This window comes from Bos indicus, chromosome 7 (assembly GCF_029378745.1).
Source record: "Bos indicus isolate NIAB-ARS_2022 breed Sahiwal x Tharparkar chromosome 7, NIAB-ARS_B.indTharparkar_mat_pri_1.0, whole genome shotgun sequence".
Classification (NCBI taxonomy): domain Eukaryota; kingdom Metazoa; phylum Chordata; class Mammalia; order Artiodactyla; family Bovidae; genus Bos; species Bos indicus.
Window position 1 is genome coordinate 79,836,843 of NC_091766.1, and position 18,420 is coordinate 79,855,262.

At 45.5% G+C, this 18,420-nt stretch overlaps 1 protein-coding gene across 4 annotated transcripts in view; it reads left to right on the forward strand.

Annotated features, from left to right (window-relative positions):
• LOC109561123 (teneurin-2) overlaps positions 1–18,420 on the forward strand; it is a 765,441-nt gene that overhangs the window by 504,555 nt on the left and 242,466 nt on the right. For all 4 annotated transcript variants that reach the window (XM_070793964.1, XM_070793965.1, XM_070793967.1 and 1 more), the window contains one exon: positions 12,824–12,946. In XM_070793964.1, the coding sequence (XP_070650065.1) occupies positions 12,824–12,946 (123 nt within the window). The remainder of the gene's footprint in view (positions 1–12,823; positions 12,947–18,420) is intronic.

An 18,420-nucleotide genomic window follows, 5' to 3' on the forward strand; every position in this document is an offset into this window, starting at 1 on the left:
TCTTTGGAAATAGAAAGACGAATGTTCTAAGTTAGAGGCAGTCTAGCAGGGGGTGGTGTTTGCCCAGTGTAGGAGGCAGACCACTGTGAACTGTGTGGGCACACGTCTTTATTTCAGTAATTCTGTGTTTATTTTCATTATCACAAAGCCTTACAACTAATACATCAAGCTTTTTATTTCACAGATACTATTTTGGGATGAGGCTAAGTGGATTAAAATTTTAAGGGGGGGTAAGGGTGATTTTAAAATGTAGTGAGGAAATAATAGGATGAGTGGAGATGGGATTTAGTAAAAAATCAGGAACATGGTCCATGATGACTGAGGTTAGGGAACCACCAGTGAGGGATTGAGAAATATATGGCTCTGGCACTTAGTAGCTGTGTGAGAGTAGGTTAAGTTATTTAATCTCCCTAGGCCTCAGTTTCTTCATCTATAAAACAGACATAATAAGTCCTGCCTCAAAGATGATGTTTTAGGGGCAAGAGGATATTCAGATGAGAAATGCCTATAGTAATTGAGAGCCTGATACAAAGTCCAGATTCAGTAGATACTGTTTATGACTATCGCCATGATTATTCTTAGCCTGGTACACTGTAAGACCTCTGTTAATTGCATTTTTTTAAACACAGCTTGTCAAGTCATTCTTTTATTCAGTAAATGTTTTTTGGACACTAGTGTGTTCTAAACCTGATACAGGCTGCTGCAGCAAACTGAAAAGTATGTTAGTTGCTCAGTCGTGTCCGACTCTGTGACACCCTGTGGACTGTAGCCTGCCAGGCTCCTCTGTCCACGGGAGTCTCCAGGCAAGAATACTGGAGTGGGCAGCCATCCTTCTCCAGGGGATCTTCCCAACCCAGGGATCAAACCCAGGTCTCCTCCATTGCAGGCAAATTGAAATGAGCTGGCTAAAGACTCACTCTCACCCCTCAAGGTGCTCATGGCTCAGAGTTTGAGGGGAGGTAGCGTGACCAGCAAATAAGTTATTACCGCATAAAGCTGCAGATGCCCTGAGAGATGTGGGCACAAAATATCCTGGGAGCAAAGAGGAGGAAATCGGCCTAGAAGAACCCCAGTAAGCCACAGTGGTCTGGAATTGTACTGTCCAGTAGCCACATGTGAACTGAATTTTTCACTTTATTTCACTGTAGTTCATAACATGGTTTTCTGTTTAACAAACTTTTATTGTTTTGGCAGAACCACATTTCACTGTACCCAAGGTGGGGAGGGGTCACCAGCTGAAGAGAAGAGGGAGGGTGCGTAGAATGTCATTCTGCTGTCATTGCAATGCTTTATATAAGCCAGAAATGCCTTGGTGGTTACAATGCTGCTGCCTGTTGAAACCAACGTGTACCTTCAGCAGGAAAGAAATCTGTGGAACTTACGTGTAAATTGTCAAAAATTCAAAATAAGCCTAGCTGTATCATTTATCTTATTGCAGATGAAAATGTACTTCTCTTTTGATGGATACTGGTGGTTTGCATTGCAATAAGAAGGTATCCCTTTTTTCCTAAAGCAGTTTTTTTTCCCAGTTAAAAAGTTGACCATGTTAATAGTAAGCATATCAGAGAACCAGGACTACCATATTTCTGAAACTTTTCACTTCCCACTCTATGATCAGGCTCTGGGGGAAAGAACTAACTCCTTTTAAAATTCAATGTTTCTTTCCATAAGAATCAAGTTTTAAATGTTACAGGTTAGGCATGTGAAATCCACTTAACTTAAAACCATTTAAGAAAAAGATCAAGTCCAATTTGCTAACACGAGATTTTTTTATTCTGGAGTTGAAAAAAAATCCTTGAGTGAACCATGTCAGAAATTAAAAATTGAAAAGAACACTGGCAGCCTCCCCATGTGCCTAATTTGGCTTTGCTGAACAAATGACCAAATGAAATGAGAATTACATACAGGATTTGCTCAACATCCTTATTTCTTCAACTCATTTCTCACTCCTGAAAAATTACCAAGTTGACATGCAGGAGGAATCACATCTCTATCAACCACGGCATCCTTGGACCAGGTAGAAATAAATAGAAAAATAGTGATTTTAGATTCCAGGTGTGAATGAACTTCTGCAGCAGAAGTACTTCGTCATAGAAACCCTAGCTAATGAATTTAGAATCAGGAAGAACAATAAAGCCCAGTTTGTTGACTAATTTATTAACAGGCTATTTTTGCTCATGCCCTGCATTGCAGATAATAGTAATAAAAATCTTAGGTGAGAGAAGATGGCTTCTCTGCAGTGCCTTCATTGTTTTTTAAGGCCTTTCATTGCCCATCAGCTTCTCTGTCTTTAAGGAAATGGAAGAGACAGCAGAGAGGGCACCAGACAAAGAATTAAGAGACCAAGTTTCAAATCCAGGCTCGGCCAGTCATTGGCTGTCATGGGCACCATCTGTACAGCAAAGATCTGGACCAGATGACCTTTGAGCCCATCTTAACTGTGGCTCTTCCCTCCTAATGTGATGCAGAAAAGGAAGCCACAAGGCTGCCTCTGATAAGGGGTTCATGCCAATGGGGGAGGGCTATCTAGATGAATATACATCCCCCATCTCCACTGGTATTGGACTTGAGTTGACAGTTGTCCTGCTGTGAGCTGGGTGATACAGTCAGTACTCAGGCTATAGGTGTCACGGGACTCAGGTTCAAGTCACCCCTCAACCACTTACCAGCTGCATGTTATATCAATTCCTTGAGCTTCAATTTTGTTATCTGTGAAATGGGAGAATAATGTACACACTCCATAAAATCTATGCCTGGCACACATTAAGGGCTTAATAAAAGGTAGCCACGATCACCATGGTTGTCATGACAAAATGATCTGAGACCCAACAGGAAGTGAGACACATTTCTTGAGTGCCTCCTGTGTGTTTGATATCCCCAGGTTCCTGCCTCTTTTATACCGACTACACCCTGCAAGGTTGGTTTGATCACCCCTCTCCCCATAGAGATATAAATGGCTGAGAACATGTGCTTGATTCCATAATCAGCTCCCCAATTCTGAGCCCTGTTAGTGTGGGCAAAATTCCCAACACCTTTTGGGCTCAATTTTTTCATCTATTAAATGGGAATGATAACAGAACCCACTTCTGGATTTATTGTAAAGGGTAAGTAAGGTAATGCATACTCAGTGGCTCAGTACTGGCCACTGAATCAGTACTTTATAAAAATGTTAGCTTTTATTCTAGCTGAGGAATGTAAAGCTCAGAGAGGTGAATTCATTGGTTCAAGGTCATCTGCTTATGAGTAGCCATGCAGGGCTTTGAACCCTGATGGGGCTGAATCTCTCAGGGACTCAGGAGAGGGAGATAGCTCCTTCTTTACCCTGTTGCTAAGCTGCTCTGGCTTGGCTGCCATTCTCAGACTGCCTGGCTGTGGGCTCTGAGTTCACTCAGAAGGCTCACTGGGAGCAGTTGGCTGGGGGCTGCCTGGGTCTCAGGGAAGGAAGTGAGTCTGGACCTTACTTCTCATTTGCAGCAGTTGAGAGAACAGAGTAGGGCCACCACGCTAATTGTCACCTTCCAGACCCCTCTCCTCACTCCCGCTTACAGAAGGCTATTTTCAAAAGAGAGTTCCCCCTCTTTGTTCCAGCACAAACAGCACATCTCCTGATCGATATGACATCTCATCCTCTAAAACATTTATAATGTCTGCTTCCTAGGATTCCAGTGGCCACGTGCCACGCGCAGCCCACATCGCCTTCCCTTGTAGTTGGTGGTCTTAGGGACCAGCACCCTCTTGAACAGGACTGCTGGTTGCTGTTCCTTAAAGAGCTGAGTATTGTTCGGATTGTCAGCCCTGAATGGTAATCTTCAGGGGGTGCGGCGGGGAGAAAGATGCATTGAGGTGTATGTGTAAGGATTGTGGGGATGTGTTTTGCTATCACAAAAGCTCTTAAAATCCGAGACCGTGATATATTTGCAGAATAAAACCTACCGATATTATCATTCTCTAAAGGTATTTTGATCACATGGGTCCTTTCTTGGAGAAAGAAAGGCTTTTATTTTAGTTCTTTCCCGGGAAAAATAACAGCAGGAACGGAGTAGTCTGGGGTGGGAAATGATGCTCTGTGTGTTGAATGGCTCCGGGTGTGTGTTTTATCGGCCCGAGGATGAGCTGGCTCGTTGGACAATGGGAGGCTCCAGCAGCATCACCTCTCCTCCAGTGTATTCTCTTGGGGTCCCCACACGAGAAACAGAAAGTGGCCATGAGCGTGTGTGTCTGTCTCACATATCGATCTGCCCAGTGATGCTGGGAGCTGGGGGGGCCTTGATAGAGGTCCCCGGAGCACAGCAGACACCACACACCCACACTGTTCACAGCTGCTACCTGCAGTGCAGTGGGCGCATGGGGACGACGGGAGTGGGACTGACACCAGGTGGGAGCCCCGTGCACCCTCAGGTGGCAAGGAGCCCCATTTGTTTCCTCTAAACACAGGAACTGATTAATCTCATACCACTTCCCACTCGCTGTACCATTCCAAGCCTGTCACAGGAATAGATGAATGTGCTGGTCCCTCCGTGTGGATTCTTCTTGCATCCGGAACATACTGCTCTCTGGTCTCAGGGCTGCCTCATGCAACTGGCTCCTTGTCCTCATGGCAGACATGCAGGAGGGGCCAGAAATCCTCCCTACTTTTTCGAGGGACAAGAATGAGAAAGGCACAGACAAAGCGTGTGTGGGGAACCATTGTGGCACCGTGGCCGGTGGATGAGAGAGTGCAGGTAGAGGGATAGAGGCCGGTCCATTTCTCCCAAGCCCCTCTCACTCCCCGTGGTCCTGCCAGGATTCTGATATGGTCATCTACAGCTCATCTTTTCTCTTCCGTGTAATTCCTGGGCTGTAAACTTTGCGACCACTTTGGAACCTGCGGGCTGGAAGTTGGACACAGGCAAGTAAGTTTTCAGAGCATTCTTGGGAGATAGGTGCACAAATCCCATTAGTAGTAAAGGGATTTGTGGGCGTAACTTCCCTGCAGTGCTTTGAAAGTTTATTCCGTTCAGTGTATCGCAGTACAGTAGGGCGAAAATAAAAGAAATCACTCCACCATGGCCGTTTGAAAGGGATTTAAAAAAAAAAAAAAAAAAAAACTCCTTTAAGATTTAATTGTTTAAAACTCCTTTAAGACTTTAGGCATTTCCAAGAATGTTCTCTCTCACGGTTTTGTTTGCAGCTCTTCTTTTAGGCAGAAGGTCATTTTGGCACTAACAGCCTTCCTCAAAAGGATAATTAATACGTTGCAGCAACCCCTCCCTTCAAGTAGGAAGACATGCTGTCGTCTACCGCGTCCCCAAAGGATGATAAGCAAACCGACCCTGGAAAAAGTCACCAAACATATTGATGGTTGGGCAGTCAGACTGTAAATTGAAGTTGCCACACAGATTTATTTTCTCCAGACAATGGCCATTCCTTTAAGTTAAATAGCACACTGGTTTTTTTATATTTATAGAAGACTAATCACTACTTACAAAAGGAGGTATCTGTTCCCGAGTGAGCCTTGACAGTATTTAGGAAGAGATTCTGTAGCCCACCTGACTTGTTCCGTCTTGGCAAAGCCGTGGTTCATTTAAAAAACTCAGAGGGCCCAGTGGCCTCCAGTCAGGACTTGGTGGAGGGAGTCACTGGCTGGAGGGCATGGTGGTCGACTCTGCAGGTACACGTGTCTCAGTCAGAATCTCAGGCTTCCCATTTACTGGCTCTGGATCTTGGGCTAGTCACTTACCACATTATTGACCAGAGATGTAATTACCCAAGTGTTATTGACCAGAGACATTTCAGTATTCACTTACAAAACAAATCGCAGGCCACAGACCTTGCTAAGTCGCTTCAGTCGTGTCCGACTCTGTGCAACTCCATAGACGGCAGCCCACCAGGCTCCCCCATCCCTGGGATTCTCCAGGCAAGAACACTGGAGTGGGTTGCCATTTCCTTCTCCAATGCATGAAAGTGAAAAGTGAAAGTGAAGTTGCTTAGTCGTGTCCGACTCTTAGCGACCCCATGGACTGCAGCCTTCCAGGCTCCTCCATCCATGGGATTTTCCAGGCAAGAGTACTGGAGTGGGGTGCCATTGCCTTCTCTGTGTTCTTCCCCAGATGTCATCATAAATTGCTTGCTTGCTTTCTTCCTTCCTTCCTTCAAGGCTTGGCTCAAATGTTACCTATCACAGATGTCATTTTTATTCATTTATTTTCTTTTACTGGAGGACACTCCCTTTTCGTTTACTTTACAGTATTATAATGGTTTCTGCCATACATCAACATGAATTGGCCATAGGTATACATATGTCCCCTCCCTCTTAAACTCCCCTCCCACCTCCCTCCCCACTACAGACATTATTTTTGATTGGTCTATATTTAAACAGGATCTTCCCTGTAGCTCAGATGGTAAAGAATCTGCCTCCAATGCAGAAGACCTGGGTTTGATCCCTGGGTCGTAAAGATCTCCTGGAGAAGGGAATGGCAATCCACTCTAGTATTCTTGCCTGGAGAATCCCATGGACAGAGGAGCCTGGCAAGCCATAGTCCATGGGGTCACAAAGAGTCGGACACAACTGAGCGACTAAAACTACTACTAAACTACTATATTTAAGTGAAAGTGAAAGTTTCTCAGTCGTGTCTGACTCTTTACGACCCCATGGACTGTATAGTCCATGGAATTCTCCAGTCCAGAATACTGGAGTGGGTAGCCTTTCCCTGCTCCAGGGAATCTTCCCAACCCAGGGATCGAACCCAGGTCTCCTGCTATATTTAAACAAGCAAAAAAAAAAAAAAGTTCCATTCCCCATCCCCCATATCCTGGCATTTCCTAGCCCTGGACCCTACTTTTCATTTATGTGTTTAGTTTCTGTTTCCCACTAAAATGTAAGTTCCATGAGAGCAAGGGATTTGTCTGGTTAAATGGCTTTATTCCTGGCACCTAGGAATACATACCTAACACACTCTAGGTACTCAATAAATATATGCTGAATGATAAATGATGAATAAATAATGCAAACACTGTAATTAGCCCAACACCTGGCTCCATGCCAAAATAAATGTTAATTGTCACCATCATCATTGAGCAGGCTCATTTGCATGTGTTAATTTTCACTACTGCTTGCAGAAGTGCTTTTGCAGATTGCCTGTGCAAGTTCCAGGTTAGCATTGGTGCACTAGAGATCAGAGTATTCCACCTGGATTCTTTCTCTCCTCTGGACAGGGGCCCTTTCCAAATTGGGTACATTTCCCACAGGAGCCCTGGCATTGTTGGCTTGATCTGCTGATGTCAGGGTGGGGAGACCCAGCCCTGACCCTCCCCATCAGCCTGCCTGGTCTCCAAAGGAGCTCTGCTGTCATCTCTAAGGCCCTTGCGAATCTGCTCGCAGGCTGAGCCACAAGACCCGGCGAGCTCGACTCCCTGGCCCCCTCCCTAAGCTCTGCTTGGCCTGAAGGCTTCCATTTTCAAAAGGAAAGCCCAGTCTCTTCCTCCATTTATGTATCGACAAAGCTGATCTTTAAAGATAGCCCCGGTTCCTGGGGACCTGCTCGGCAAACACAGAACCCCCGTGGCCCCCGTGTTTGCCCTCTTTGACAAGCAGGGGCTGAGCAGCTCTCTGGGAAGAGTTGCTGACATATTGATTGGCCCTCTTGTCAACTTGATCCTCTGCCAGCCAGTGAGCATGGAAGGTTCTAAGTGGCACCCAGCAGGGCCCACACATAGCCTAATTACTATTTCAGACAACCCCCATTCCAAGCTGCCACTTTTCCAGGCCTCCAGTCTCCTGCCCTTGCGGTTGCTAGAGAATTCTTTTACCTGCCACCAGCCCCTCTACCTTCCCTTTGCTTTGGTTCCCCCTGAGTATTTCAATCAGAGCGTATCTGGCACAAACACAGGCAAGTTCACTGAGAAAACAGTACCCTCACTCCAGGTAGGTCTGTTTATTATTCCTGCTGAAATCTGGGGTCTGTGTGTGGTCTGTCGGTCCTGCCTTGGTGCATTTTTAGTACTTGATGAAAGTTTTCTCCAATTAGCCAGAGACACTTTCAGAGTCTGTTTGCCTATTGTGTTTTTAGTGGCTGGTTTCCCAGCTGCCCCTTCATTACATGAACTTCTACTTGGAGGCTTTTCCTCTTTTGTCCCTCCTGCCCTGTGGAGCCCCCTGGTTCCATCCCAGGGTCTCTCTGGAGTGGAGCCTGTCAAATCATGATAAATTGTGCATTTTGGCTGTCGGTAGGGGGTGAATAACATTAGGGAAAGGGTCTCCCAAACTCATTTCACTCTTGACCCTCAGATGGCCTGAACAGGACCTTTTGGGATGAGCTGCTGGAGCATTTGTGGCTAGCAGAGGAGGGGACCACCCCCACTGCATCCAGATGTCTTTGGGAAGAAAACAATGAGGCCAGTGTTCACCTAAAATCTTTAGATGAAAAAGCAATGGGCTTCTTCCCTGAGTCTTCTTGGCTTTCTAAGTCTGATTCTGAGAGTAGATCAGAATTGGAGATATCATCACTTAATGTTTAAAGAGCTACTTGTTGTTCATAGAGAAAAAAATGCGGTGGCCCTAAATATGTGCTAACTCTTCCCAGCTGGTTTTTAGAAAGGATCCTGACCCTGTAAGTAAATAACTCTAGGTCTGCACAGACACCTAAGGTATAAATGTACAATTTCTCACATCCCTTATACTTAAATGTATCAGTCAAGATCGGCTCAAGCATGCTGCTGTAACAAAGTGCCCTAAATTCTCCATTGCTTGCAACAGTAACAGTTCCCTTCGGCACTCATTCTGTATTCTATCACTGATCAGTCATGGCTCCAGGCCTTGCTGTCTTCACTCCAGACCCAAGCTGATCATGTGGCAGAGGGAAAAGGTGTACAGCATGTGTGGTAAAAATCAACAAGGTGAGGAGCTGTAAACCAGCCCCAGGGAAAGGATGCTAACTATATATTGAGCCAGCCAAAATGTTCGTTTGAGTTTTTCCATAAAATGTTATGAACTTTTTGGCCAGCCCAATAAAATGGCACTTCATAGACTATAGGGAGATTAATCATGAGTTATGAGACCAGGTTGGCTGAGATCCTGTTGCGAACCAGAATTTGTAACCAAATCACTGTGAAGTATGAAGCAGCCAACCACCTCATGTTGTAATCCTCCTGGGATTCCAAAAGCCCCCTGTGATCATACTTAATAGTCAACAGCTTCCTTGTCTGTGAAATGGGCATGATGATAGCACCCGCCTCGAATGTAAGCAGTGAGCCTTGACATAATATCTGTAGAATGTCTGCCACGGGGCTGCCTATAGCAGGGATCCAAGGACCGGCAGCAGGTATTAATATCCTAATCATCAAAATGCTTCTCTTCGCAGACCTGTCCGTATTACTGCCAGCACTGTTTCATTCCATCCTTTACACATCCATATTATGTATTTTTTATTTATCGGAGTACCGTATCCTACAATCCAGCTCTTCACATCTGCCCCCATGTGTCATTACCAATTGTAATGAACGCTTATGGAGTGTCTTCTATATTCAAGACATTCTGCTAAGTCTTCAGGGGGTGGCAGATGCTGAACCTCCCTCTGGCCCTAAGCAGCCATTATCCTACCTGTAAAGGGAAACCTTTACAAAAGGTAAAGAGAGAGAGACTGACTGAGAGACTGATTTCTCAGCCCCCATCATCAAGCCAATCAGTAGCAGAATAAGAAACAGAATTCTCATTAGTCAGGAAACTCATTTACTTCACAGCTCCCCTGAGTCTTTATCCTAAGGACACTTTGGTCCTTCCCCATAGTCCAGAAAGAGAGTCTCATTTTCCTACTCAAGGAAGAGAGAAGGAATAGCTGACCAAGGGAAAAAAAAAGTGCAAGCAAAAGTCTGTTTCAAACTTTCCCACCCCGCCCCCACAAAGAAAAAACCAAGAGGTGGTTCTACATCTGATATAGTTCTCATTTCTTTAGTTAAAGTTCAATTCAACAACAGAACATACGCCCAAACTTGAGTTTCATTTTGCAGCTTGAGTTACATGGCTTCTACTGGGAGGACAGAGCCTGTGCACCATCGATTTGGCTCTTGTCCTTTTCCAATCTTCTTCTCACTTTATTTTTCCTTTCACTTCTGGGAGTTCTCTGAGAAGTTACGTGTATACTCTAACCCGAACCCTTCTCATCCCACCTGGGGTTTTCTTGCTTTCAGAATTCGTTTTTTGTTTTAATAAAGAGATGCTATAGAACCCAAGATAAAAAGCGGGGTGGGGGGGGGGCAGGCATCTTTGCAAACAGAGGCCACTGTTCCCTGGATGTTTTCTCTTTATCCAGTAAGATTGGGGTATTGCTTGCTTGCTGATCTTCCAAAGCTGATCACTGAAACATGTTCTGCACCTTGAAATGGCAAGTTTGAATACCAGGAGAGGGGAACAGGGACTTCCCTGTGGCTCACTGGTGAAGAATCTGCCTACCAATGCCAGGGACCCAGGTTCGATCACTGGGTTGGGAGGATCCCCTGGAGAAGGAAATGGCAACCCACTCCAGTATTCTTGCCTGGAAAATCCCATGGACAGAGAAGAGCCTGAAGGGCTACAGTCCATGGGGTCTCAAAGAGTCAGACATGACCGAGCGACTAAACAGCAACAACCTCAAGAGGGGAGCAGTTTTGACAAGAGTTTCCATATTGAGAAGGCACCTGGGGAGGTTGTTTATCCTCTTTGACTGATGAACCCTCCGCTTCCTTCTCTAAATGTGAAAAGGCAAAATCGTGTAAGGCCTGGGCCCCAGCTAGACCTGCAATATGTGTTTGCGTCTCGCTTAAAACACAGAGGCCCTCCTTGCATCTCCCATGTAGCAGCAAGCCGGCTTGAGGCGAGGCCCAATAACCAATTGTAACTTTTTAAAAAATCATTTAAAAATAGCTAATTCCTTGGCTCCCTTCACCTGGTAATTACAAATCAGATGCTATCGTTATCTTGAAGCTGCCACAATTAGTTCTCATGTCCTGACCTCTGTACGCTGAAAATATGTCATTATTTGAGGCAGTCGGATCTGGTCTCTTCAAGTAAGTGACCTACATAGAATAGATAAACTGCAGGAGAAAATTAGGTGTTACCCAGATGGAAAGTGTACAGTGAATGTCACTTATTAGCATGAATCATCTCGAAGAGTTGCAACAGTGGGCTGTGCACTTCAGAGGAATGTAGAGAAAGAAAACTTGGTTATGAGGTAGGGGCGTGTGTAAGAAAAAAGCAGACATGCCCCCAAGGACACCTTGCCACCTTCATCCACAGCCATCAATCTGAGCTGTAAAGTTTGAAGATAGGTTTTCTAACCTTAAAACAATGCAGCCTGACTTTAGGTGGTGGTAAGCAAGCAGAATTAATTGCTGTGTGAACAATTTCCTAAGCATTGTTAATTGCGTTTCCTGTGGTTAATTGTTTCTCCCATCCCTGCATCATACTAGGAACCTTTCGCTGTCAACAGCCCTTTCTCTCCCACAGTGCTGGAAACATAGCAACGGCATCAACCTGTGTCCGGTGAAAATGCCAGACAGACACAGGGTGGTTATTGTCTGGGTGAGAACTATGCAGGGAAGGGAGCTCCTTATGTTTTTGCAAAGGAAGCATTTCTTAGACCCGGACTTTGAAAGGATGCAGGTGTGTGAACTTGCCTTTCGTGCTCAGTAAAAACAGCTTACTGAGAACCAGCAGATGTAGGTGGGCATTGAGTTTGCTCAATGACCTGGGATGTGGGGAGTTGGCACCGACAGAACGACAAGGACAACAAGAAAGAAGTGTGTATCTGGAGGCTTGAGGCATGCCTAGGAGTGAAGCAAGAGTTTTGCAGGCGTTCTTGTTTGCTTAGCAAAGAAGAGGCAGTGTTCCGAACTCTGTCTCATTCTGTATTCTGGGGAGGTGTCGGGATGAGGCAAGTGGGAAGGATTTTAGAGGGAAAGACAGGGAATTGTCATTGTACTTTTTCTAGAGAAGGACCCCATTCCACTGCTACCCCCTGGCTTTTTCCACCATAGGCAGAAAGGTACTCACTGATGAGGAGGAGGGCTGGGAGGGAAAACTATCTTTAAAGTTTGAAATAGTCTGGGAGGTGGGCTCTTCCCGTGGGCCAGTACTACTGCCAACCAGGAGACGTGGGTTCAATGGCTGGGTCAGGAAGATCCCCTGGAAAAGGAAATGGCAATCCGCTCCAGTACTCTTGCCTGGAGCATCCCATGGACAGAGGAGCCTGCTGGGCTGTAGTCCGTGGGGTAGAAAAAGAGCTGGATATGACTTAGTGACTAAACAACAGCAACAAGGAGTACTGCAGCTACTGGGGGCTACATGGGTATTTCAACACAGGTGTAGTCTCACCTGAACCAGACCAAAAGTCTGGTCCCACTTGGGGAGCCTCAATTTGAAACAGGCTTAGATTTTGAGCAGTTTGGAGGAAAACCATCCTTGTCAATGCCCCTGGACCAGCAGTCTATAAACAACTCTGTCCAGAGAGCAGGAAAGGCCCAGAGGGATAGAGAATACCCTTCACAGTGAGTCCAAAGGGGCATGTTCCCCTTTGCAGGGGCACTTCTGGAAGGTCTGGGCTGTGTTTCCTCCCTTCTCCTCTGCCCAACCATAAGGGATGCTATCCCACCATCAGCAAGGCTGTTTCCTTTCCACTGGAGGAGGAAACCCAGCCCACCCAGACCTACTTGCTTTCTGCATTTAGCTAATCCCTGTGGCCTGGGGCAAGCCATTTTTGAACTGCAGCTTCCTTCAAAGGCAGCCGCTTGGAAAAAGCACCTGGCCCTCCCCCTTGACATTTGCATTGCTGAATTATCTATTCATATTTTCATTACTTTGTCTCTCCTGCAGCAATGCATCTGCTCGGACTCAATTGGCAACTCCAGCCGGCAGATGGACACACCTTTAACAATGGGATAAGGACCGGCTTACCAGGAAGCGATGATGTGGCAACAATGCCATCTGGAGGCAAAGGTGAGGTTACAGTTGCAGCTTGCCCTCTTGAGGTCACAGGAAAAGTCAGAGCTCCCCCGCCACCTGGTTCAGGTTTTCTGATCCAAATCTTGGAAGGTATGCAAAAAAGGAGAAAAGGGGAGGAAAAAGAACTGCCCTTTTCAGGTGCCCCTGTTCCAAGCTGTCTGCTGTCCCTGTCTGGGAGCTGGGCCTGGCTGGAGCCACTGGGAGCTGGCAAGGTGCCGGCTTGGAGCTATGTGCATACCTAAGCTATCTGCAGCGACTGGCACGCTCTGCAGCTACTTGAAAGCATCTCAAGGCCGGGGCAGGAGCAGCAACAACAGCAGCAGCTGGGGCAGCAGCAGCAGAAGCAGCAGGAGGAAGTCTTGCCTGATGGGGAAAGCTGAGAGCAGCAGGCGGCACACTAGATGGGAGCCTCTCCCGAGGGGAGAGATACAGCTTCCCCTGGGAGGAAGCGCTGCCTGGCAAGGCATGAAAGGGAAAGACCCCGAGCGGTTCCACTTCGGGAGAGAAGAGAAAAGAGTTTTGACAACTCGGGAACAAAGCTTCTCTTGGCAGAACATCGAAGGGGGACAATAGGAATGTTTATGAAAGCAATCAGGCAACTGTATTTTTGCAGGAAAAAAAATAGGTGCTAAAAAGGTGCTAAGAAGGAGGAGAGAAAACAGAACGGTGGGGGAGTGGGACTGTGGGGCAATTAAAGAACAACAATGGCTCAGCGGTAAAGAATCTACCTGCAGTGGAGGAGCCGTAAGAGGTAGGAAGTGTGGGTTCGATCCCTGGGTCTGGAAGATTCCCTGGAAGGTGGTATGGCAGCCCACTCCAGTACTCTTGCCTGGAGAATCCCATGGACAGAGGAGCCTGGCAGACTACGCCCATAGGGTTCCAAAAGATCGGCCATGACTACAGTGACTTAGCATGCATGCAGGGCAGCCAATGGCACTATGGGGTGGGTTGGCATGTGGGTGAGGGGAGAAGGATGCTTGATTCAGGACAGAAATCAAGAAAGGAAGAGGTTGCCTGGAAGGGTTATCCAAACACAGAATTTTTCGCTCTGCCTCTTAGCTCACAAGGCAGTTCACTCCACATTTTAAAAAAACCCTGGAGAGAGATTTCAGTGATGGGAGGGAAACATTTATTGGGCACCTATTGTGTGCTAGGTTTAATGCAGAATGACTTCAATAACTCTAAAGGGATAAAATTTATCTTGAAGAAACAGACCCAGGATGTTTTAGAAATTTACCCCAGGACTTCCCTGGCAGTCCAGTGGTTGGAAGCCCACGCTTCCACTGCAGGGGGCACGCGTCTGATCCCTGGTTGGGGAAATTGAGATCCCGCATGCTGCGTGGTACAGCAAAAAAAGAGAGAGAGAGAGAAAAGAAAACAAGAAATTTACCCCAAATCAAACAAGTAGGCAGGTACAAATTTGAACTCAGGTCTCTGTCATGCGCATCTTTAGGGGAGTTGTTGGGGTTTCCCAAGGTGAGGCATTTTCCACAAAGAAGATTCCAGATTCTATGTGTATACCTCACATAGAGGTATACATTAGTCATCTCTGAGATGCTAATGTTGCTTAAATTACTCTCTCTTGAGCTGTCCTGTTGCTTCAAGTGTGACTTTTTCATCTTTTGAGCCAGGCTTGAAGAATCACTCTCCTCATCTATCCTAATCAAAACACTGAATTACCTCTAAGTAAGCATGAAAAAGTTTTTATCTGAGGATGAAATTATGTGCTTTCCATTATCAGGTGACTAAAACCAGACCTGAAAAGGAACAGTATATTTTGTCTTCACTGACCCAAAAGCCAGGAGCCAAATTTCTTGGCCCCAGATTTGCAGTCTGCTCTCCTCTAGGACTTGACCACCCATAAATGTAACTTGAGTTCCCTTTAGTGCAGTGGTTCTCAGCTGCAGTGTCTTTGCCCCCTGGGGACATATCTGACAAAGTCCGGAGACTTTTTCGATTGTCACTTTTAAAAGAGATGCAACTGGCATCTAGTAGGTAGAAGCCGAGATACAATTAAGCAGCCTGCAGCGCAGAGGAACGCCTCCCACGATGAGGAATCTTTCCGTCCAAAATGTCCGTGACGCTGCTTTTTGAGAAACACTGCTTTGGGGAGACTCTGTTATGTCTGATCCACAAGTGTCCTTTATTCTCCAAATCAGCACCCCTTCCTTTGAAAAGAGTGCAGAATATACATTGAAAAGTGAATATGCATGTATTTTGCACAGGGATATATTTTATGTGTGCATACATACTGAGGTTATCCACACTTTTAAAATAGCAGTCTTCACAAAAGGAAATCCCCAATAGGCATTAACTCCCATAAATGAAGGTCCGCCGCTTCTCCCAGTGTGGTTAAGCTTTGTTTCCAACCCCCACCCGACTTGAGCCTCCCACAGCAGCAGGACAGAAGGTTCCCTGAAGAGAACAACTCCTAACTAAGAGTATGATGTCTCTCAATGAACAAAGGAACAGTTTTCACAGTGTCTTGGAAAAGACCAGAATTTTCCCCCTCAGATGCAACCTGCTTTTGAAAACAGTGTGTGAGTCACATAACGTCACACACAAAAGAATGTTTTCCAAGTGAGTTCTGAGACAGCAAAGGGGTTGCCAAATCATTGTCCAGTGGTTTTTTAAATAATTACTTATTTTTGGCTACGCTGGGCCCAGGTTGCTGCCTGTGGGCTTTCTCTAGCTGCGGCGAGCAGGGGCGCCTCTTCATCGAGGTGCACAGGCTTCCCATTGCTGCGGCTTCTCTCGTTGCAGAGCACAGGCTCCAGGCACCCAGGCATCACAGTTGGGGCACATGGGCTCTGTACTGTGGCTCGTGAGCCTTAGTCGCTCCACCGCACATGGAATCTTCCCAGACCGGGAATGGAACCCCTGTTCCCTGCATTGGCACACAGATTCTTATCTACTGGTACCAGGGAAGTCCCTGAAGTCTCTTTTGTCAAGAGAACTCTTATGATAAAGTCTGAGCATTTCAAATCGCTTAAAGCTGAAATAAAACTCGGAACACCTTCTTCTGAACACCAAAACAGTACCTTCCCTGTGACCAAAGAGATCACATCTCTTCCTAAGTTGAAAAGTTTGGTTTTAAAATCGACTCAGAAGGTTTACATTTTCACACACCCGCCTAACACTTTCGAAAGGCAGTGACCCTGGGTTTGAATTTCTTTACTCAGTGGCCCACCTCCTCCGCACTCGCCAATTCTATACATTTAGATAACCTGAATCAATTCCAATCGACTACTTCTCCAGTGTTTCAAAGAGACAATCAAGATATATTGGCAATAAGTTAATTAAATACCACCCCCTCTGTTTTTTTGTGCTATACGATAATCCTTCACTCCGATAATGTTTTCATCAAAATCCACCACACATTGCCAGGAAGGTTAATCTTATTAAGCAATTACTGGGTAAGTATCCAGCAGACACAAATTAAAATGTAAGCAAAACGCAGGCATGTGAGTCCCATCTAAGATGGCACGTTGATAGAGATTTCATTACCTGGTCTTTAGGAGTGTTTACACTGCTCAGATTTGGCAAGGAATCTAATAGAGAGGGCAGCCTACACAGTCGGGTATGTTAGTGGAAGCAAAGCCCTTGATTAATTAGTTGGGAGAGTATATGTTCTGTGGGCTTTGTCTCCCCTTTTCCATTTGTTGTTGTTCATGGTTCTTTTTTTTTTTCTCTCTCTTTTTCCATTCTCTCTTTCAATTAAACCTTAATGTGGTTGATTTGGGTGTTGGATTTCACATCAAGGAAAGGGAGCCCACAGACTGCCAGAATCACTCACCATCTCGAGTGTATTTCTATGTTAAAAGGAATGAACTCATACATCTTCATTACAAGAGCACGGAGCACTTTTTCTATAGATCTGGGATGAGATAAGCCTGGAGAACAAAGATTCAATACAGTGTTCTGACCTGGTCAGATAGCATAAGGGAATCCAGTTTGATTGGCCAGGCCCAGAGGCAAAGTGTACAAGAAGTTTTAAAGGGCACATCATATGTAGCCAATTTGTGCACTGATCTTAAGAAAGAATAAACTCCCAAATAGAATTTCATGGACCATTCTCAAAACCTCTCACTCATTTTACATTCAGGGCATCCTCTAGATCTGGGGTCAGCAAACTGTATCTCATGGACCCCATCTGGCCAGCCGTCTATTTATTCAACTAAAGTTTTATTGGAATCCAGCCATGTTATTCATTGTGCCTGGCTGCTTTTGCTCTGGAGCAGGGGAGTTAAGTAGGTGCCGCTAAGCTTAGATGGCCCCAAAAACCTAAAATATTTACTATCTGGCCCCTTACAGAAAATGTTGGTGACTGCTCTTGATTGTGTACAAACCCATTTCTACTTTCCTTGGACTTGTCTGTAACTAAAAACTATAAAAGACTAGGGAGAAAGACCAAACACCAATATATCAATTTTTCCTTCTTGACTGAGAGTTGGGTTTAATATAATCTTGGTGACTTTGCATTGACAAATGCTCTGTAATATAGGGCTCTGGGGTTGGTCTCATGGGATACAAACACCAGCTCCATCACTTAGCAGCTGTGTGAATGTAAACAGGTCATTTGCCCTCCCTCGGCCTCTTGGGTCATCATCTGTAGAATGGTACCCCCTCATAAGCTTGCTGTCCAGCATAAATGAGATGTCACTTATACAACACGGTATAGGATGTCAGACACTAATAAGAGATCCATGAATATTTGTTGTTGTTCCTGACATCATCATCATGTCTCGCAGTCAGTCCGTTTAACAAGCCTCCACGGACTGCCAACTTCTTATGAGGTGCTGTACTTCCCAAAGGCAAAGGCTGCCTTCAGAATGTCAAGGTAGACAATCCTGCCACTTTATCTTTCTTCTTTATCTTCTAAGAATTGGGGCAAACTGTAATGAGGACTTCTTCTTAACTAGATGCTTGATGAGGTCAGTAGGAAGCAGGACTTCCCGTTCCGAAGGGCCAATGTGCAAAAACAAGCTGGCCAGCTCCTCATCACGTTATTTGTCTCACTGCAGCTTGAGTTCCATCACTGCCAGCCTGTCTGTTTTAAGCCCCACCATTCTCGGTTTATAACTCAGCTGTAAACATTTATTTGTGCCTGGAGCACATTTCTTTCCTACCCTTTGAAAAAAAAAAATCAGAATTTCCAGATGGTATGCAAGTTGGAAAAAAATGGCAAAGACTGTTATTCTGTTTAGAAACATGTTTTTCTACACTTGCCCTTTCAGCAAAAACTTCATAATGATTTTTACTAGTTGGCTTAATGTATGGTACTAGGAGCCAGATTAGCAGGGAGGTTGCTAATTCTTCCTCTGGCTCTCGTCAGCCTCTCAATGAACACAGCCCAGGGTTCCAAAATGATCACTTCCCTACATGGAGCTTTTTCAAAGTCGGTGAAGTTCCCAGAAGGGCAAGGGGTCATTATGTTTGAGCCAGTCATTACTGTACTGCACATCTGC